At 44.5% G+C, this 21,479-nt stretch overlaps 1 protein-coding gene across 1 annotated transcript in view; it reads right to left on the bottom strand.

The window, feature by feature from the left end:
* Window positions 1-21,479, bottom strand: part of SMG5 (SMG5 nonsense mediated mRNA decay factor) — a 2,571,376-nt gene that overhangs the window by 519,663 nt on the left and 2,030,234 nt on the right. Inside the window, exon 16 of the mRNA XM_044079814.1 lies at window positions 18,461-18,619. Coding sequence (XP_043935749.1) covers window positions 18,461-18,619 — 159 coding nt within the window. The remainder of the gene's footprint in view (window positions 1-18,460; window positions 18,620-21,479) is intronic.

Raw genomic sequence — 21,479 nt, 5'->3', positions numbered from 1 at the left:
GATATATTTTAATTCTGCTGTTTTAGCTGGTTCAAAAGGAGGTAAAGATAGTTTTTCCAAAACAAAGTTGAGGTCCCAAGTTGGAGTAGGTGCTCTACGGGGCGGTCTTATGTTTTTAGCCCCTCTGAGGTACTGTTTTAACACAGGATTAGAGAAAATTGGTGGATGCGTGTTGTAATGAGCAGAGATGGCAGAGGCATGGATCTTGGTGGATGAGAAGGAGAGGCCTTTGTCCAGCATCTCAGTTAAGTATTGTAGTATCTGAGGAATGTTTGGGACAAGAGGGTCAAGGCTGTGAGCTTGGTTCCAGGCACAGAATCTCTTTCATTTATCCGAATAGGCTTTCCTGGTACTAGTCCTTCTGGCCTCCAGAATGACATCCATAACAGCCTTGGAGAGAGGCATTGCTTGCTTGACTAAGGAATCTTCCATGCAGCTAGATTTAAGGTCTTTAGCTGGCTGTGTAGTATTTGATTGTTGTGCTGAGTCAGCAGATGTGGGATTTGAGGCAAAATCCAGGGTGGTTCTTGTGCTAAGCTCCTTAAGATTGGGTACCAGTGCTGGCGTGGCCAGTCTGGTGCAATCAGGATCATCTTTGGCTCTTCTTGCCTGGCTTTTATGAGTACCTTTGGCAGGAGAGGTAGTGGTGGGAAAGCGTATACTTGTAGGTTCTCCCAGCTGAATGAGAGGGCATCCACTTTCCATGCTTGTGGATGGTAACTCCTTGTGCAGAATTTTTGTAGCTGTCAGTTTATTGGGGATGCAAACAGATCTATGTCCGGGCTCCACTATTTCTGTGTTATCATTCTGAATATTTGTAGATTCAATTCCCATTCGTGTGGATCCATGATGTTTCTGCTCAAGTTGTCTGCCAGTGTGCTTTTCTCTCCTGGCAGGAATTGTGCTTGCAGATGAACTTGAAGGTTTATAGCTGTGTTCCACAAGGTCATAGCTTGTCTGCCTAGGGCGCAGGAGTGAGTGCCCCCTTGCTTGTTTATATACCACATAACTGTGGTGTTGTCTGTCTTTAGCAGTAGTTGTCCTGGATGCAGCAGGTCCTTGAAAGCTATAAGGGCATTTTGTACAGCTAGCATCTCTTTTTGATTGATGTGAAGATGCTTTTGTTCTGTGGGCCATGTGCCCTGAATACATTTGCCTGCCATGTGTGCTCCCCAGGCATAATCCGATTCATCTGTTGTCAGTGTTTGCCTGGCTGTGGGTTGTGTAAAAGGCTGTCCCTTGTTGAGGTGACAAGCTTGAGCCCACCAATGAAACTCCTGTTGAAGGCAAGGGATTAGTGGTATAACGGTTTCCAAACTTTGACAGTGTTGAGACCATACATTCTTTAGGTACCATTGTAGGTTCCTCACATGCAGTCTGTCATATGGAATTAGTAGTATGCAGGATGCCATGTAACCCAAGGCCTGCAGAATTTTTCTTGTGGGGAGTTGGGTCTTTGTTGCCATCAATTGAAAGTATTGAGTCAGTTGCCCTTGCTTGTCTGGCATGAGATAAGCCATCTGGGCCATTGTGTTCAAGCTGGCACCCAGGAATATAATCTCTTGTGAGGGCACTAGTTTTGATTTCTTTTCGTTTACTGTATACCCCAGGCAACTTAATAACTTTTTTTTACAAACGCCAGATGCTTTAGAAGAATGCCCTTGCTCTCTGCTTGAATCAGGCAGTCGTCCAGTTACGGATAAATTTGAATTCCTTTTTGTCTGCAAAATGCAATTACTGGTGCTAGGCACTTTGTGAAGACCCTGGGCGCAGTAGGTAAGCCAAAGGGCAGTGCAGAGAATTGGTAGTGCATTGAACCAGCTATGACTCTGAGGTATCTTCTGCAGTTTTGTCTGATAGGGACATGCAGGTATGCCTCCTTGAGGTCCAAAGTCACGAGCCAAGCTTTCTTGCCCAGCATAGGAAGAAGCTGCTGTAGTGTCAACATTTTGAATTTCGGAACATCCAGTTAAGTGTTTAGAGATGAAAGATCCAGAATGGGCCTCCAGGCTTTGTCCTTTCTGGGTATCAGAAAGAGTCTTGAGTACAATCCTTGTCCTTGCTCCTTTGATGGTACCTGTTGAATAACTCTCATATCCGTGAGTGCTGTAATTTGTTTTTGAGCCTCTGCCCATTGATTTGGTGGCAGATTTGGCATTCCTTTTAACCTTGGCAGTGTGTGAAAGTGGAACCTGTAACCTTGAAATACAATGTTGAGAACCCATTTGTCTTTGGTGATCATTTGCAAGTTGTGGTAGAAGAGTGCTAGTTTTCCTCCCAAGGGGGCTGTCAAGAGGGATTTGTTTGGCAGCTGTAGTGGGAAGTCATTGGAGCTGCTTTTTATATGATTGGGGCCTGTCTTCCCCTTCTTTCTGGCCTGATGCAACCCATTGTCAAGGCCTGTAAGGACCTTGTGTTTGACCTCTACCTCTTGGACGTCTGTATCTTCCCCTTTGAGGTCTGTCTGTAATTGGAAAGGACCAATTCTTAGTTGGCCAGTTTCTGCTAAATCTAGGAGGCTGAACCTGTAAGAAATCCTTCACCGTTTGCATAGATTTTGCCTAATCCTCCATTTTCTTTAATACCTCTTCTGCCTTAACTCCAACTAACACATCCTGCTGCAAAGGTGCATCCAATAATTTTGCTTTAACGTGATCTGGTAACGTATGTTCTTTTAACCAAGCATGTCTTCTAATGACAGAGCCTGTAACTGCTGCTCTGCAGGAGGTCTCTAGAGAATCAAAACCACATTGCAAAGTATGCTTTCCCACTTGTTCAGCTGCATGCAATAAATCCTGCATTTCTTTAAAATTAGGAGGATCTGACTCTGGAAGCATTTTTGGCTTTAACTGAGACAGTAAAAATTGCTGATATTTTAGCATGTAAAACTGGCAATTTAAGGCTCTTATTGCTAAAGTTGCAGACGTATATACTTTCTTTCTCCATCTGTCTAATGCGCTGGAATCTCTGTCAGAGGGAACTGGATTCTTGGCTAATGAGGCTTTAACTCCTTTGGGGCCCTGAGAAATAGTTTCAGGGTCAGCTACAGGGCTTTTATACAGAAATATATGTGAGTCAGGGACTCTGTAGTATCTGTCAGGTTTAACAGGGGCTGGAGGTAAGGAATCAGGATTTAAGCTGGATTCAGTATACACATCATCCACAATATCTAACACTGGCGGAATAGCAAGGGGTCTGTGTTGAGGTAATAAAAGGAAGTCTCTGAGCCTTTTCTTGGATTCTGAATAATCCTGGCCTTCCCAGTGGAAATACTCCCTCATGGTATGTAGGGTTTCCCCAAAGGAGTAGTCCTCAGGTGGTGAAAATGATTCCTTAGCATCAGAATCCTCATAAGGGGGTAAAGAGTATCCTAGGTCTGAGGATGAATCAGAAGAGATGGACACCTGGTCGGATGAGTCATAGTCTGCATCCTGTCTAGGCCTTTTATCAGGAGAGGGGTGTGACCCCCTGATCAGAGCGATTAGGTCTTCAGCCATTTTGAGCATTTGTTTCTTAGGCATGGAGGCCTGCCCTAGAGAATGATGTATTTGTTTCTTAGATTTTAAAGGAGGCTTAGACTTAGCTGAGGGTTTAATGCTTAACTGAGTAGGTCTGAAGACACCTTCTGAAGCTATGGGTTGCTCAGCTACTCCGGATCCCTCTGAAAGGTTAGTCTCGGTAGGCTGAATAACTTGTGCATCCGAAGGCCCAGCCATCTCCACGTGGGAGTCAGAGGCAGCCTGTGGTTCTACAGAAGCGGTCGTCAGGGGCTGCAAAGGCACCTCGCTGAAAACCGGAGAACTGGCGACTGGCCTAAAAGAGGCTTCGTCGTCAGTTTTGGGCCTCGGATGCCTATCCTTGTCTCTGCGCTTTTTGTGTATTCCGGTCATCGGAAGTTCAGACGGCATGGAATAATTGAATTTTCTACCAAAATAATGTCGTGCAAAATCAAACCGACGTTTAATAGTGCGCTTGTTAAACCTAGCACAAAACCGACAACCAGTGACGTTGTGGTCTGGGCCTAGGCATGGGATAAAATAGGAATGGAAATCCTTATGAAGTATTTGCTTCCCACAAGAAATACAGTTATTAACTTTTACTGACATCGGTGTGAGGCAAGAAAAAGTTTCTCCAACAGGGTACTTAACTTTGTAGAAGACTTCGGTTCTGGATTCGGAATGAAAATCTCAGGAGACGGCCGACCGGCACTTGCGAACTGCTTTTGCTTTGGGCACCGTGCGGCAAGAAAGACTGAAGAAAATGGTGTCGGCTGCATCTTATATACCCCTGTCGCACTGACGTCAGGGAGGAGGCGACAGCAACTGACGCCGGACCAAGACTTTGGAACTCAGGCCAACTGGGGAACTGCCTGACGGCAGGATAACCCAAGTGTAATGACTGCAGCAGTGTAACACGATGAACATCCACACTTGAGGCCAGAACGGGGCAATGAGGATCACTTTCCTTCTCAACCTAATAGCTTTCCTTAAAACAAGGGGAACTGGAGGATAAGCATAAAGGAGACCCGTGGATTAAAGTGTCTCTCTGTGACTCCCAGAGAGGGGGAAGTGGGCAAAGTATATGCTGCATTTTGTGTTTGAAGGGGAGGCGAAAACGTCGCAGCATGGCTGGTTCCAACGGCTAAAAATTTCTGTCGCCACACTCGGGTTGAGAGACCACTCATGAGGATAAAGAATGCATCTGCTCATCCTGTCAGCAATCACGGAGCTCCCCAGGATATGCATTGTGATCAGAAAGCAGTTGAAAGCTAAAGCCCACTGACAGATTCTCATGGCTTCATGACATAGGGGGAAAGATTTGGTCCCCCCCCATTTATGTACCAGACCACAGACATGTTGTCCGACTGGACAGCAATTGTTCCGGACGGAAGGAGCGGATGAAAAGCTTGCAACACCAATAGCACCGCTCTTAACTCCAGGACATTGATATGCAAATTGACCTCTACATCGGACCACGTGCCTTGGACTGACTTTCCCTGGAAGTGAACCCTCCACCCCATCAGGGAAGCATCTGTGGTCACCGTGGCGCTGAGCTGTGGAACCTGGAAGGGGCGACACCAAAGATTTTCATCTGTATTCATCCACCAGAGGAGATCCTGTTTGCAAATGTTGGTGATGAGAATCTGTGAACTCAGGGGGTGAAGATTGGGTATCCACTGGGCCTGAAGGAGCCACTGTAGTAATCTCATGTGTAGTCTGGCTAAGGGAACTATGGGGACATCTGCAGCCATAGATCCCAAGCTGGAGGACTTCCCTTGCAGTCACCTTTCTTCGACAGAGTATCACTTGAACTTGTACTTTTAGTCTCTGAAGCCTGTGGAGAGGAAGTGAGATCAGGCTTGACTGGAGGATGGTTTGAATCGTTACCATGCGGAATTTGGTCTGAACTACCTATTTGTTTAGTTGGCTGAGATCCAGAATGGGCCTCCAGTCCCCTGTTTTCTTTGGCACCAAAAAGAATCTTGAGTAGAACCCTGACCCGCACTGATCTGGGGGGACCTGTTGGATGGCTCGTTTTTGACATAGCTTTTGTATCTTGGAAGCTGCCTCCTCCCTTTGACTGGGTGGAACATCAGGAAGGGATTTCAGAAGTCTTGGATAAGTTATTAGGGGAATATGGTAGCCTCTGGTAATTATTCTCTGCACACAATGATCGTTCGTAATGGACAGCCAGGCAGCCTGGTGCAGAGAAAAATGTGCCCTGACTGCTTCCAGAGGAAAGCAATTGGGAAGCACCTCAGGAGCACTGATATGGTCTACCAAAGAAGGAATCTCTGGAGCCCTGGTTCCGGGGACCCCCTCTGCCCTGAAAGGGAAGTCTTCCATTATTGGAACCCCCTCTGCCTCTGGAGGAGTTCTCATCAAGTGCATCTCGGAAAGGACCTTGAGACTTCTTGTGCCACATCTTTCCGCTCCTCTGATTCATGGAGAAGGAACGCTGAGGTTTGGAAAAGCATAGGCCCATGGCAGACAAGCCCGTCTTGCTCGCACCTGGCTAATGTATCCTTGACCTCAGTACCGAACAGAGCAATTGGCTCGATAGGGTATTTAGAAAGAAAGACTTGAAGGAGTCTGTGAGGTCACAAATGTGCATCAGGCGTGGCATTTCATGACTATGCCTGCAGCTCTAGCTGCTCCTTCGGTTGACAGCAGCCTCATGGATGAATTAGATATTGATTCTAGGGTGGCAAGTTGGGAAGCAACTTTATCTTGTGCTCCATCCGATACTTGGCCTGCGATGGTTCCGGAGAGTTCAGAGATGAGATCTCTCTGGAGCCTCGTAAAATGTGCCAGAAAGTTCAGAGACCTAACTGCAAAGGTCGCTGATGCAAAGACTCGCTTCCCAAACCTGTCCACTGCCCGGGACCTCTCTGCTGGGCAGGTGAACAGCAGGACTCTCTTCTGCAAGGTACTTTTTTGTGGCTGCCACCACCACCACCATAGCGACCACTGGCAAACCTCTACACCAATGGGGTTGATCCTCTGGAGGGGAAGAGTATCTTGTCTGATCTCCTGGGAATGGCCTCAACACAGTCAGGGTTCTTCCATACCCATTGCACGATGAGTTTAACCAACTCATCGGCGGGTGTCACCCAAGAAGTAGAGGGCCAAAAGCGAAAGTGCTGCAGGAATACGGATTCCTCCAAGGAAGGGTTGGAGGACTTCCAGTCACCCCTCTGTTTCAAAATTTCCATGATGTCTCCGAAGGAGACATAGTCAGGGGGTGACCGTGGGGACCCTTCCCCATAATCATAGTCCATATCTTCCATGAGGGAGTCTATGTGTTTCCTCTTACACACCCATTTCCGAGGGGGTTCTTCGGTGGGAGCATCCGAAGAAGACTCAGAAAGGGAAATACCCTGGACAGGGATTTCCTGGGCCTTGTGCTCTGAGTCCTGGGGGGTGGGCCTTTGACAGCTGCAGCTCAGAAGGAACTGGGGGAATAACCAATGGAGGAGGATTGCTAGCAGCAAGTACCCTCTTCATCACTCGGAAAGTGGGTCTGCCCAAACAGGAGTGGAAGCCCAGAACCGAAGAAGACAAAATCGGAACCGGGGTCACACCCCGCTCCAGATGGTCCATCCCCGAAGATGGAGCCTCAAGCAGACTCGGAGCAGTAGTCACCCTTGGATCCGAAGTAGGGACTGACAATACTGTCGGAACAGAGACTGGAACTGGAGGTTCCACTCCCCAAGCATGAGACTGAAGAAGGGTGGATTCCAATGGAACCGACACCCAAAGGGGTCTCGGGGCCTCAGACGGTGTCGTCAGTGCCAAGGAGGGGAGTCCTCTAGTAAAATTTGGATAAATGAGCCTTGGATCCAAGGGAGGAGAGTAAGTAGGAGTTGCTGGAGAAATAGACCCAAAGCTTGGAGTGGGGATAGGGTCTAGGCGGATATGAAATTCCCCTGGTGGTCAGCAGCTGGTCAAAAAGGCGCACCAACATCCAATTCGGAAAGGCTCCTGGTGGATCTCACCAATGCCTCTGAGGGGTAATCAGGCCGGTCCAAAAAGGGGCTGCAGGCTTGACTGGCAAACGGGTCCACAGTAGACTAGTATCGGGTCCGTGGTGTATCACAGAACGGCACCGACGATTCCAATTTTGAAACTGGCAACAACGGTATGGTTGGAGCTGTGAACGGGCTCGGAGCCGAGGTTACTATAGGGGTAGATGACAAAAATGGTTCCGAGGTAGTTGTCGGAACAGATAGAGCAGAAACGGACGATGTCGGTGCAGAGACAGAAACGGATAAGCTGGTCGGAACTGAGTCAGTAGACTGTTCCGTAGTCGTCAGTGCCAGGGTAGGTGCCAACGAGGCGACCTTGGTAAGCTTCGCTGGAGCCAAGCTCGGAGCCGATGTAGTAGTCAGCACAGAGGCGGCAGAATGGTGCTCAGATGAGGACTTATGGGCCTTGTGTTTGTGACTTTTACCTCTGTCACCAGCCGGTGAAGAGGGGTCAGAGTAAGGACGTTCTTGTCCATAGGAGGGTATGAGACCTCCGTCGCAGAAATAGCCTCCGAAAAAGCTTAAGTAGGCCCTTCAAAATCAGTTTGTTACGACATTCATTCACCGTCCGCTGACTGAAGCTACCACAAATATTACACAGGGGCTTCACCAAGAAATGCAGAACCCCCAAACAGTACACACATTCTTCATGGAGGTCACTATTTGGTAGTTTACCACTGCAAGAAGAGCAGTGTTTAAACTCTGTAGTTCCCTTCTTTTCTGACATCCCAGAACACACACTCACGCAAAAGGGAAAGAGAGGAAATGAAGAAAGAGAGGAAATACCAACAATGGTAACAAGATGCCACAAGGGTAGAAAGTTAGAAAATACCAAGAAAATACCAACAATGTTAAGAAAGAGGTACCTGTGGGTAGAGCTGAAACAATATAGATATCAAGAACAGCTTATAAAGAGGAAAAAACTTTTACAAAAACTTGTAAATATATCAGAAAAATCACTTAGCTGGAGAGCTTGCTGAAATGCTGCTATATGGTTGCGCGGCAAATGAGATCTGAGGTAACTGAGCAAAGGGCATTGTGGGTAGCAGCTTAGATCATGAGTTTTTTGGTGCACGCAAGCTTGGTATAAGGCCAACTCGGTTCCGAGGGCTCGGAACTAAACCATCAGTGATGAATATGAAGAAGATTAACAATTTCAGATCATGTATTTCTTGGCATTTAGTTTTAGTTCATGGCTCTGACACAGGTTTTGTCAGTATCAGCCCTTCCTGGAGAATATTTGTAACAGTGGGAGATTCAATGGCAACTCCTAACTGCCAGTCATCTGCAAATTTAGCGGGTGGCCACTGACATTGGTCTCGACTTTAGAGAAGTAAATGCCAAAATGAAGCGGTCCCAGGATAGATCTCTGAGGGACTCTGTTTGTGACTGGCTGTGATGTCCCCACACTGAGCCAGTACTCAAGCAGCCTGAATCCTCACCACTGACACTGGAGAGGGGCGTGCACTTGGAATACAAACGGATGCACTCAGTATTTCCAAGAGCACTCAGGGAATACAGTCAGCCTGGGGTCTGGATTTCTCTAAATCTGTCTCCCTCCAGGTCCCCAGTAAGACTCCGCATTGGTACAGCTGTAGGGTTAAGTCCTCAGATAATTGTCCAAGCCAAGTCCTCCAGCACCCTCTCTGTGAACCCAGGGCTTCGTGTCTCTGCCCCATGTGGCTGACACACACACATGTATTAGTTATGTCCCCTTCTGCCCAGACTATAAGGTAGTTATCACCACCAGATACAATCAGCTACTCTGAGGCCTTTAAAGGGTGCCCAAATATACTAGTGTTATATTAATACGAATACAAATGATAATAGTTAACCAAGACAACTAGACCCTCTGGAGTAACCCACACAGTGTCATCAAATAAATATAAGTACTCTCAAAGGTTAGATACTTTCTACAAGGATCAGTCACAATAAAAGTTTTAAATATGTTTATTAATTAATAAAAGAACATGAAAATATTGAATATATATTTACAGTAATCCACAAAGTTCTGATCACAGGGAATACTGAAAAGAACACTGATGGACATACTCGGACAAACAAAGAAAAACAATATTCTAAACTAAACTTCAGTATATTCCTGACTAATCTAAAACAATTACCATACCCTAGGCTAAGTTACTTACTACTGCAAGGGAAGATGCTGTGGGTGAAAGTCTCTCTAGTCAGGTTCCCCAAAACCAAATACTCAGCACTCTGAGATTTCTCTTTGTAACATCTAAAATATAATTTCCAAGAGGGCTGGCAGAATGACCTCATCTGGTCACCTGACTAGGTTCTCACAGTATCCCCCTTCTGAAGCTGAGACAGAAATTTAGCATAGAGGGCTACAATACACATCTAAATGTTTATGGCAGTGCTGGGAGCTTCTTCTCTTTTTACTGAGCTAATGAACACAGGCTTTTTCCCAGACCCTGCATCTCCGGTCTTCAGCACTGGGGGTGCCATTTTAATGGTTTAACAGCTCATTTACATTTCCCTTATTTTTCTTAAAGCAAGCTAGCTGGTTAACAGTTGCTGTCCTAGTACCCTCTATTAAAATACATGCATTTAATTCAGTTACAATAATACAAGTACATTTCTTTTCAATTCAGTAGGGTGCATTGTGACACATTTCAACACAAGCAAACCTCAAACACATTTTAGCACAAGCATCTGTACAAATCAGTTTGATATACAAATGAGACACAATTCTAATACATTTGTAACACAAGCATCTTGCATAATTCAGTCTGATATTCAAAGGCCATGTCATTCTTTACAAAACTCCAGAACGCTATGCTGACACTTGCCTATATCATCACACTGGCTTCTTTATAGATATGGACTCCCCAGTTCTAACTTCCTGAGTCCTTTGAGCCAGTTGGCATTGCACTGGGTGACATAAGGGTTTGTGCCTATCCTCCTGAGTTTGTCAACACCCGAGTGGGTTAGTGTGTCAAATGCCTTGGCTAGGTCAGGGTAGGAAGTTGAACTATTTTGCCCTGATCCATTGCCTTGGTGACCTTCACAAAGTTGGCCATAAAGTTAAGTAGGCATGACCTGCCCTTGATGAATGCAAATTGGGTTGGGTCCAGTGTCTGGAGTTTTCCTACGTCATTATCGATCATTTCCATGATAATTCTTTCCATGGCTTTGCATATGAGACTAGTGAGACTTATGGGTCTGTAGTTGGCCCAGTTTTTGCAGAGGGATGACTGTTGCAGTTTTTCACTCAAGAGGTATGAAGCCTGATTGAAGGTTTCAATTAAATAGCAATTTCAGAGGTCCTCATAGGTCATGTTTCATGCTATTTAAACGGCATTCTGGGACATTGTCTGGACCCAGTGATGCAGTGTTCTCATCCTCAGAGAGAGCATTAAGGACTTGTTCCCTAGGGATAGCATGGGGAGTTATATTTGACAGTATTTCTTGAGGGAAGGTTATGGGGAGGAGAGAGATTTATTTCCAGCTTTATCTCCCTCACCCCCAACCATCCCCTCAAAAATACCCTCAAACATAACCCTCCAACTACAATGAGGAGCATGCACTAGGTGCACTCACTAAAGCCAAGAACATGGTCTCGGTAGGCCCCGATACCATCCCAGGATGCCTCCTGTACAGCCTAAAATATGACTTATCAGGACCCCTTAAGTCAATATTTAACTACTGTCTTAAAAGAAGCTTTGCGTCACTTGAATGGAGGACTGTGATGGTTATTCCCCTTCGTAAGGGAGGACCTTCAGCAGATCCTGGAAAAGTACAGTTGTGTACACTTACTATAAATGTAGATGTGAGTGTATTCACTGTTGCAGTCATCATGTTTGGGTTATCTGCTTGCAGTAGCCCTCAAAGTCTTGGGTCCTGTGTCGGTTGCTGTCTCTTCTTCCATGACGTCAGGGGTATAAAACATGCAGCAGACACCATTACATCAGTTTTTCTTGCCCCAGACGTCAGGTCCCCCTTAATGGGAAGCAATTAAATCTATAAATATACAAAGTTATATCTCCAACAAAAAATCAAATACACCAAAAAGTTTTTGAAGACAGCAAAGGTAAGTAGAGGTATATCCAAAAAAAGAAGGGGGCTGGAGGGAGGGTAACCAGGACTGCAACAGTGAATAAACTCGAACATCTGCATTTATGGTAAGTGTACACAACTGTACTATGTTCTTTGTGTTTCACTGTTGCAGTCATCACTTTTGGGTAGATTCCCAAAGCTAAGGATAGCAGGAGGAATTTAAACAGAATTAGGACCAGCTAAAAGGCTCTGCAAGACTGCAGCGGCAAAGTCAGCTCTGGATTTGGAGAAAATTGGCAGATGGTAATGCTTGGTGAAAGTATGTACAGAACTCCAGGTAGCAGCTTCTAGGATGTCTCTGGTAGGGACGCCTCTGAGAAAGGCTGTAGAGGTAGATGCAGCCCTGGTAGAGTGGGGTCTGATCCCCTGTGGGATAGGTTTTCCATGTTGTTTGTAGCAGAAATGAATGCAATGGCCTATCCATTTGGAAATGGTTTGCTTTGAAATAGCCTTTCCCTCTGCCCCTGCAGCAAATGCCACCATCAGTTGGTCAGATTTCCTTTGAGGTTTAGTTCTGTCCAAGTAGAATCTAAGGTGTCTGTGCACGTCTAAGGAGTGCAGAATCTGTTCCCCTTTGCTCTGTGGATTAGGAAAGAAGGTTGGCAAATGTATGGACTGATTAAGGGCCACACTGGATACCACCTTGGGCATGAAGGAGGGATTGGTCCTGAGGGACTTCCTGTCCGCATGAAAGATGATGAAAGGCTCCACTGCCATGAGGGCCTGTAATTCAGATCCCCTTCTTGCTGAAGTGATTGCTAAAAGGGAAGCTGTTTTCCAAGAAAGGAATTTTAAGTCCGCAGTGGCAGCTGGCTCGAAAGGAGGAAGGGTGAGCTTTTCTAATACAAAGTTGAGGTCCCAGGCTGGAGTTGGAGCTCTCCTGGGTGGTCATAGATTTTTGGCCCCTCTGAGGAACTGCTTAAGTAGTGGATGAGAGAAGAGGGGTGGTTCTGTGTTATAATGAGTTGAGATGGCTGAGGCGTGAATTTTGATGGAGGAGAAAGACAGGCCTTTATGAAGTACCTCAGTTAAGTATTGTAAAATCTGAGGTAAATTAGGCACTGTTGTGCTCGTCCCTTGTGCTTGGTTCCAGGCACAGAATCTTTTCCATTTTTCAGCGTAAGACTTTCTGGTACTAGGCCTCTTTGCCTCTAAAATGATATCCATCACTGGTTTACTGAGGAATGGTAAAGGAGAAATTATGTAATTAGCCAGGTTGCTAGATTCAGTGTTTGAAGTTGAGGGTGCAGAATTTGGTTCTCCTGCTGAGACAATACAGTAGGAGTCTGAGGCAGGTGCCATGGGGTCCACAGTGACACAGTGCGCAAGAGGGGATACCAGTGTTGGCGTAGCCAGTCTGGTGCAATCAAAATCATCCTTGCTTTGTCTTGATTGTTCTTTAGTAGTACTTTGGAGAGCAGAGGCAGAGGGGGGAAAGGCATAAACTGATAAATTTTTTCAGCTGAAGGACAGAGCATCCACTTTCCAAGTTTGTTTGTGAGGAGTCTATGTGCAGAATTTGTCCAACTGATAGTTTTGGGGGGGGGGGAGGCAAACAGGTCTATATCTGGGCTCCCCCATTTGCTTCTCAACATGTTGAAAATCTTTGGTTCTAGTTTCCACTCGTGTGGGTCAATGAGGTTTCTGCTTAGTTCGTCTGCCACTGTATTTAGTTTTCCTGGCAGGAATTGAGCTTATAAATGTACTTGATAGCTCAGGGCTGGGTTCCACAATGCCATGGCTAGTCTGCAGAGGGGGTAAGAATGTGTACCCCCCTGCTTGTTTATGTACCACATAACAGTGCTGTTGTCTGTCTTTACCATTAGTTGTCCTGGAAGAATGTGGTCCTTGAAGGCTGTCAGAGCATTCTGTACAGCTAACATTTCTTTTTGATTGATATGCAGGTGCATTTGACTTGGGTTCCATTTGCTCTGATTGTATTTCCCTGCCAGGTGGGCCCCCATGCATAGTCTGATGCATCTGTTGTTAAGGCTTGGGCGGCGGGTGGTAGTGTGAATGGTAGTCCCCTGTTTTGGTGGCAGGCCTCTACCCACCAAAGGAACTCTAGGCGTAGGCAAAGTATGATAAGAATCATTGCTTCTAGATCCTGTGAATGTTGACGCCATAGGCTTTTGAGATGATATTGCAGTTTCCTCATATGCAGCCTTGCATATGGAATTAGAAGAATGCTGGAGGCCATGAACCCCAAGGCTTGCAGTATTTGCCTTGCAGATAGCTGGGTTTTTGTGGTCACTTGTTTGAAGTAAGTTATCAAATGAATCAGTTTCTCTGGCGTGAGGAAAGCCATCTGGGAAGTTGGGTTCAAGCTTGCTACCAAGAATATAATTTGTCGACAAGGTACCCAGGTGTGATTTCTTTTCATTTATAGTGTACCCCAGACAAGTCAGTACCCTTTGAACAAAGGCCAGATGATTCAAAAGTATGTCCTAGCTTTCCGCCTGAATTAGACAATCGTCCAGATATGGGTATATCTGAATATTTCTTTGCCTGCAGAATGCAATGACTTTAGCTAGGCACTTTGTGAATACCCTGGGCATTGTAGATCAGCCAAAGGGCAGTGCAGAGAACTGATAGTGCATGTAGTCTGCTTTGAAACATAGGTATCTTCTGCAAGACTCCCTGACAGAGATGTGCAGGTATGCCTCTTTTAAATCTAGTGTTGCCAACCATGCATCTTTGCCTAGCAGAGGAAGGAGCTGGTGAAGAGTCAGCATCTTGAATTTTGGAATCACCAGAAAGGTATTTAGAGTAGAAAAGTCCAGGATAGGACGGCAAGTATTGCCTTTTCTGGGTACCAGGAAAAGTCTTGAATAGAACCCTTGTCCCTTTTCCTCTTCTGGTACCAACTAAATAGCCTCCATGCTTGAGAGAGAGAGGGACAGAACTTGATTTTGGGCCTCTGCCCACTGATTTGGGGGTAGATCTGGCCACCCGCTTGTTGTTGGTAAGGTGTGGAAGTGAACTCTGTATCCTTGGGACACTATATTTAAAACCCAGTTGTCCTGGGTAATGAGTTCCCGGTTTTTGGCCTGCAGACCAATCTTTCCGCCTAAAGGAGCATTCAGTTGGGAAGTGCTTGGAAGTTTTAGAAGTAAGTCATTGAGACTGTTTTCCATAGGGGGGAGTCTTACTACTCCCTGATTTGGGTGCAGAAACCCCCACTGCTTAGTCTTGTGTGCCCCCCTGGGACTGAAACCTGGGTTTTCTGCTATGTCTGGGTTTGGCTTGAGAAGACCCTGAAGAGGCTGGAAAGGACCAATTCTTAGTGGGCCAGTGCCTACTAAATTTAGGAGGCTGAACTTGTAAGAAATCTTTAACGGTTTGCATAGCTTTAGCTGTATCTTCCATCTTTTTAAGAACTTCCTCCGCCTTGATGCCAAACAGGCGGTCCTGATTTAAGGGAGCATCCAGCAATTTAGCTTTAACATGATCAGGTAAAGAGTGCTCCTTAAACCAAGCATGTCTTCTGATCACAGAACCAGTAACAGCAGCCCTGCAAGAGGCCTCTAAAGAATCAAATCCACATTGCAAAGTATGTTTTCCAACATGTTCAGCAGAATGCATTAAATCCTGTAATTCTTTATTTTCCGTACAGTCAGGAATCAACATCATTTACTGTTTAAGCAATCCAATAAGATGTTGATACTTTAACATATGAATCTGGCAGTTTAAAGCCCTAATGGACAAGGTTGCAGAAGTGTAAACCTTCTTACCCCATCTATCCAGTGCCCTGAAATCTCTATCAGAAGGGGTAGGATTTTTAGCAGTAGAAGCCTTAATGCCCTTGGGTCCCTTTGAAATAGTATCTGGATCCGCAACAGGATTTTTAAAAAGGAACTTGTGTGAATCAGGAACCCTGTAATATCTGTCAGGTTTTCTGGGAGCAGGAGGCAAAGAATCAGGAGCCAAACTAGATTCCGAAAAAGCATCATCAACAATGTCTAGTACAGGAGGAATAGCTAAAGGCCTATGCTGAGGCAGGAGTAAGAAATCCCTAAGCCTCTTTTTTGAATCAGAAAAATCCTGGCTTTCCCAGTGGAAATGCTCCCTTAGAGTATGTAAGGTTTCACCAAAGGAGAAATCCTCTGGAGGGGAAGCAGAGGGGAATAGCATCCTCTGCATCAGAATCCTCATAGGTAGACAAGGGCAAATCCAGATCATCAGAAGAATCAGAAAAATCAGAAGCCAGATCAGAAGATTCATAAACAACTTCAGTCCTATGTCTCTTAGAAGGGGGAGGCTGGCTTCCCCTGATTAAGGTTATAAGGTCTTCAGCCATTCTTATCATTTGTTTTTTAGGCATAGAGGCCTGAGCATGTTGCCTGGGCGTCGTTTTTTTAGGCATGGTTCGAGATTTAGGCCTAAAAGAAGGAAGCGTTGGTTTAATATGCAAGTCCGTAGGCCTGAATACACCCTCAGAAGCCGGTGCCTGCACAGCGGCTCCGGACCCATCCAAGGTAGAGACATCCGCAGGCTCCATAGTTGAAGCATCTCGCGGCATACTGGACTCCAAATGGGTCTCAGTAGTGGCCTGCAAATCAGAAGTAGTGGGTATCAGGGGCTGCGAAAGCACCTCACTGAGTACCGGCGAACTGGCGACTGGCTTAGGAGAAACGTTGTTGGCAGTTTTGGACCTCGGCGGCCTGTCTCTGTCTTTATCCTTGTGTTTTTTTTCAGAATCCTGGTAGTCGGATGGCTAGTCGACGACATTTCTGGATAATTAAACCAAGAACTGAAATATTTAGAGGTGAAAATATACTGACGACAGATTAAATAAAGCACAAAACCGACAGCACAGTATGTCGGGGTCAGGGCCTAGGCAAGGAATACAGTATGAATGAAAATCTTTATGAGGTATTTGCTTTCCACAAGTAATGCAATTATTAACTTTTACTGACATCGGTAAGGAGCAAGAAAAAGTTTCCCCAATGGGGTACTTAGCTTTAGTTGAAGACTTTGGTTCTGAAACTCGAAAACAAAAATTTCAGGAGTCGGCCGACCGGCACTTGTGAACTGCTTCAGCTTTGGGCACCGCACGGCATGAAAGATTGATGTAATGGTGTCGGCTGCATGTTTTATACCCCTGACGACCTGACGTCATGGAAGAAGGGACAGCAACAGACGCAGGACCCGAGACTTTGTTAATCAGGCCGACTGAGGGCTACTGCAAGCAGATAGCCCAAAAGTGATGACTGCAACAGTGAAACACGAAGAACATTTACAGACCCATTAGTCTGACTTGTTTCATTTGCAAAGCCATGGAAAGAATTGTCATGTAAATTATCAACAAAGACACAGACTGTCAGACACTAGATCCCTCGCAGTTTGGCTTTGTCAAAGGAAGATCATACTTAATCTGGCGCAATTCTTTCAAAATGTCACCAAAGCAATGGATAAGGGGAAACTGGTGCATACGACCTACCTAGATCTTTCAAAATCTGATACAACACCCCACTCAGGCATTGTCAACAAACTTTCTGAACTAGGTATAAACCACTTTATAACACACAGTGGATAGCTAGCTGGATCACTGATAGGACTCAGGAGGTTGGAATCGGTGAGGCCACCTCCACAGAAAGGCCAGTCACCAGTGGAGTCACCAGGACTCTGTGCTGGGCCCACACCCTTTGGCATCTACTTCCCGGATGTCAAAGCTAATGTCAAAGACCTTTGGCTGACCAAGTTCACAAATGATTGGAGACTGGGAGCAGTCACTGAATCCTCTCAAGATGAAAACACCCTTCAGGAAGGTCTAACACAGATAAATGCTTGATTCCAAAGCCATGGCTTACAGCTCAATACCAGGAAATGCATTATAGTACCTTTTGGGAAGTCTACCACCCTGGGTAACTACATCATCAATAAAACACCCTTAAAAGTCTAGTCAATAATTAGGGATCTGGGAATTCATGTAGACAGTATCCTAGCCTTTGACCAACATGTGTAAAAGGTAGTAAGAAAATCCGTGCAAGTTGCTCAGCTTATAAAAAAGCAACGGCATGGCTTCTAGGTCCAAAGAGGTCGCCATGCCACTGTACTGTACTCGGCCCTCAACAGATTCATCATGGAGTATAATGCCCTCTTTGGCATGTACCTGACCAGACACATGCAGCACATGAAAGTCCACAAAGGTTCCTTACAAAAAGGAAACGGAGAGTAAACGTCTTATACTAAATGCCTCAAAGCCCTATCTCTTTACTCAGTACCATACAGACTTCTGAGAGGTGATCTTTGCCTGGCATACAAGGCATCCCTGGACCCTGTTTTGATGAACACTTTGCACATCCGCAAAACAAACAGCATCAGACCTACTAGATTAAAAGACCTAATTTTGCTTGTGACATACACAGGACACTTTGAAAAATCAGATATGCTTCAAAAAGAATTCCCATTCTCTGGAGCAGGCTCATCCCTATCCCTATATAAGAGCAACTTGGACCAGTAGATGGGTAATCAGAAATTCATTCCTCATGGACAAAGGCAAAAAGTAAATCACCATCTATATAAATCAAATTTGTGGATCACATCCGATTGGTCATTAACCTAGTACACACCTATGAAACTCACTACAGAAAATGGCAAGTCTGAAGTTACCAAAAAAGCCCAATTAAACTACATCACAATGACCAACAAATAAGTTGATATCTTCTGTAAGCAAATCTAGTTCAGAACAAACACACACAGCTGTGATTAAGCCTGTAGCAGAAAGCCCTTACTTTAAACACTACTCTTCAATACCCCATAAATATTGTTTGTAGATGTGGTTTCAGACAACTGTTTTGTACTCAAGTAAGGCAATGCTACTTTCAGAACCTAAAAAATAAAACTCACCATGCGAAACTGTGCCTCCGCTTGCTGCAATACATTTTCCTGTTCTGCTTGGTTACTGCTAATGAATATTCCAAGTTCTGCATTAAACTGTAGAACACTACCCTGAAGTTGGGTTAGGAAATGGCCAAAACTGCGAATGCAGCAAATGCGAGCAATTGTCTGGAAAAAAAATAATGCATTAGGACACTACTATATACCACCACCAAATGAATTAAGCAGACTACAAATGCAGTAAACTACCATGCACCTGAACTATTATGCAGACTTTTCTGCGTGTGCCATAAGCCTGAACAATCAACAATAAGGGATAAACAAAAAGAGAAATAAAAGGATGCTTTGCTACAGAAGGACTATACACTGCTACAGAAGTTGTTCTCATTGCAGTGTAAAGCCACTACTGTTCGTAAAATGTCTTTCACAAACTCCACTGAATATATTCTCAAAATATCTGCACTTTCACAAAGACACTACAACACAGAGGTGGCTGAGAAGCACTATAACTATGAACCTACAAAGAATTTTTAAAAATGAAGTTATGATCATATGGGATCATCCTACACCGCAAGTTAAAATACAAAGGGCAAAAGTAATACTAACTACTGAAATAGCTACAGCTAGTGCTAAAAGTATCCTGCATACTGAGTGATACACAAAGTCATAAAATACCAGAATACACAAGCAGAAACTAGAGCAACAAGGGATAGACACCCCCCAGACATAGACAGAGATACCCGGACAGTTCCAGTATTGTTGGAAGCAAAACGCTAATAAAAATTTTTTTTTTTTTTTTTTTAAGAATAAACAAATTACCAACAGATCAACTGTAAAAAGAAGCAATTGTTTGGGTACACTGCAGGTGCTGGGAAAAGCACTAATTAACTTTAATAATACTCTGATTTAGGAATGGGGACGATTCCTGCCACAGCATTAGAAACCCAAAACATATGGAGAAATTACAACAAAAACAAAGAAAAAATGCTGATAATTTTATTTAATGCCATGTCAGTGGCAGTCCCCAACGTCCATTCTCCCAAGGGCATTCCAATGTCAAAAGAAAAGCCACTCAGTTATACATGGGAAACGCTGAATCATCCTATGATTTCTACTCCTTTAAATTACAGACCACATCAAACTCATTCAGAAATATACCATTCAAAGAGTGACATCTGGATTCAGGTATGAAATTGAACTCTGCCTATCTGTTTTAAACACTAACTGATTATTACCACTATATATCACTGGCTACAAACTCCACTTGTGTAAGCCTACCCAACTAGTCAGTCACTAAAATAAAACAAAACGTATCATTTGCAAGACTTAATGTGTTTTAAGCCTGTACACACACACACACACACACACACACACACACACACACACACACACACACACACACACACACACACACACACACACACACACACACACACACGGTCTGCATATTTATTTTTGCTGCAAGGATATTTAAATACTGTTGCAATACAATAATCCTATAATGAGATTTAGTGTTTGCCACATTAAAATCATTCTGCAGTGATCTATTGTGTTAACAGTGACTAACAGACTCCTGCACCACATTTATGAAAAAGTGCATCCTCATCAGCTGCACAGAAGACCATCTAGCTACTACAAATAAGTAATGAGTTGGACAGTTTAACTGGAATTTTTTTTAAACAAAAATGATCACCTCTTCAGAGGTAACAGATCAGTAAGAGGGTCAAAGTTGTCATGCTGACTTATGTATAGCCTTATTAACATAGGGGCCCCAGTAAAAGCAGGGCCAGGTCACAACCAGCAGGCATGGATCTTCACTTAACCTACAGGAGGGCTTCTCATGACTTATCCAGGATAATGGTGTATTATCTTGAACATATGACATCTACTGAAATCCAAAATATAGCTGGTCAACAACCTATGCTAAGTTTTAACAGGGACAGGAATTTAAAACAGCAACTCTGCTAAAGAAAAGATTTGGAGATGCATTCTTTGGTACTGTAAAGAAAGGCACTTTTTTGTGTTTAAAACTATACTGAAAGTACAAGTTGTCCTACACCACAGGCTCAAAAAGATCAGTAAATAAAGTGACAACCAGGAAATCAAGACAAAAACTGAAATTAGCATATGAAGCCCAGGATTACTACAAATCCTTCTTTAATTACATTCGAAGAATTAAGACATGACACCTAACAGTGTTCTGAACTAATCAAAAATGGCATCACCCACTCTGACCGTAACAACATACTTAACTTACAAACAAATTTAGTGTCAATTATACCCCAGAAACAGTCACAATTCTGAAAAGTTCTGACTCCTTAAAGACTAAGGAACAGTGAAGATGTGTCTGGGAGGGACAGAAGGGAAAGAGTGACAAAGGAGGGTAGATTTTTGAAGAAATTTATGAAAATATTTGGCACATAAAATGTGAATTCAGTAAAGATTAGTTGTGTAAAATCTTACCTTAACCATAGATGTCCCCTCTCTTCCATGTTGCATTATTCTCACATGGGGGATCCGCTACCTTAAACGACCCGAACATCCGGCTCATATACCAAGGCTTAAGCCTGGCTGCAGTAAGGTGTGTGGGACATCACATGCAGGGGCCATATATGTGACGTCCGCATGGACAGACCTCAGAACTGAATGCCCAGTCGGACAATAATCTAAAGGTAGCAGAAGGATGCCATCCAGATAAGTAAAAGATCCTATGGGGTAGGAGGGAGGGATGGAATACTGCAACATAGAAGAGAAGGACATCTATGGATATGGTAAGATTTTACACAACTGATCTATGTCCTACTCTCATGTTGCAGTATTCTCACATGTGGGAGAGTACCACAGCTCGTGCAGAGAAAAGGGTGGAGGAAGAAGTAGCAGTCTCCAGGAATCAATGGAGGATGGCTTTTGCGAATACTGCTCTAGCTCTAGAGATGCTGTCCAATTTATAGTGTTTAGTGAAGGTGTGCACAGACGACCATGTAACTGCCTCTAGGATAGTGGCTGTATCGAGGCCTTTGAGAAAGAC

Source organism: Protopterus annectens, chromosome 8.part0 (assembly GCF_019279795.1).
Source record: "Protopterus annectens isolate FY-2018-M chromosome 8.part0, PAN1.0, whole genome shotgun sequence".
In the NCBI taxonomy this organism is placed as follows: domain Eukaryota; kingdom Metazoa; phylum Chordata; order Ceratodontiformes; family Protopteridae; genus Protopterus; species Protopterus annectens.
The sequence above is the reverse complement of the archived record's forward strand: the minus strand, read 5'-3'. Positions and strand labels throughout refer to the sequence as shown.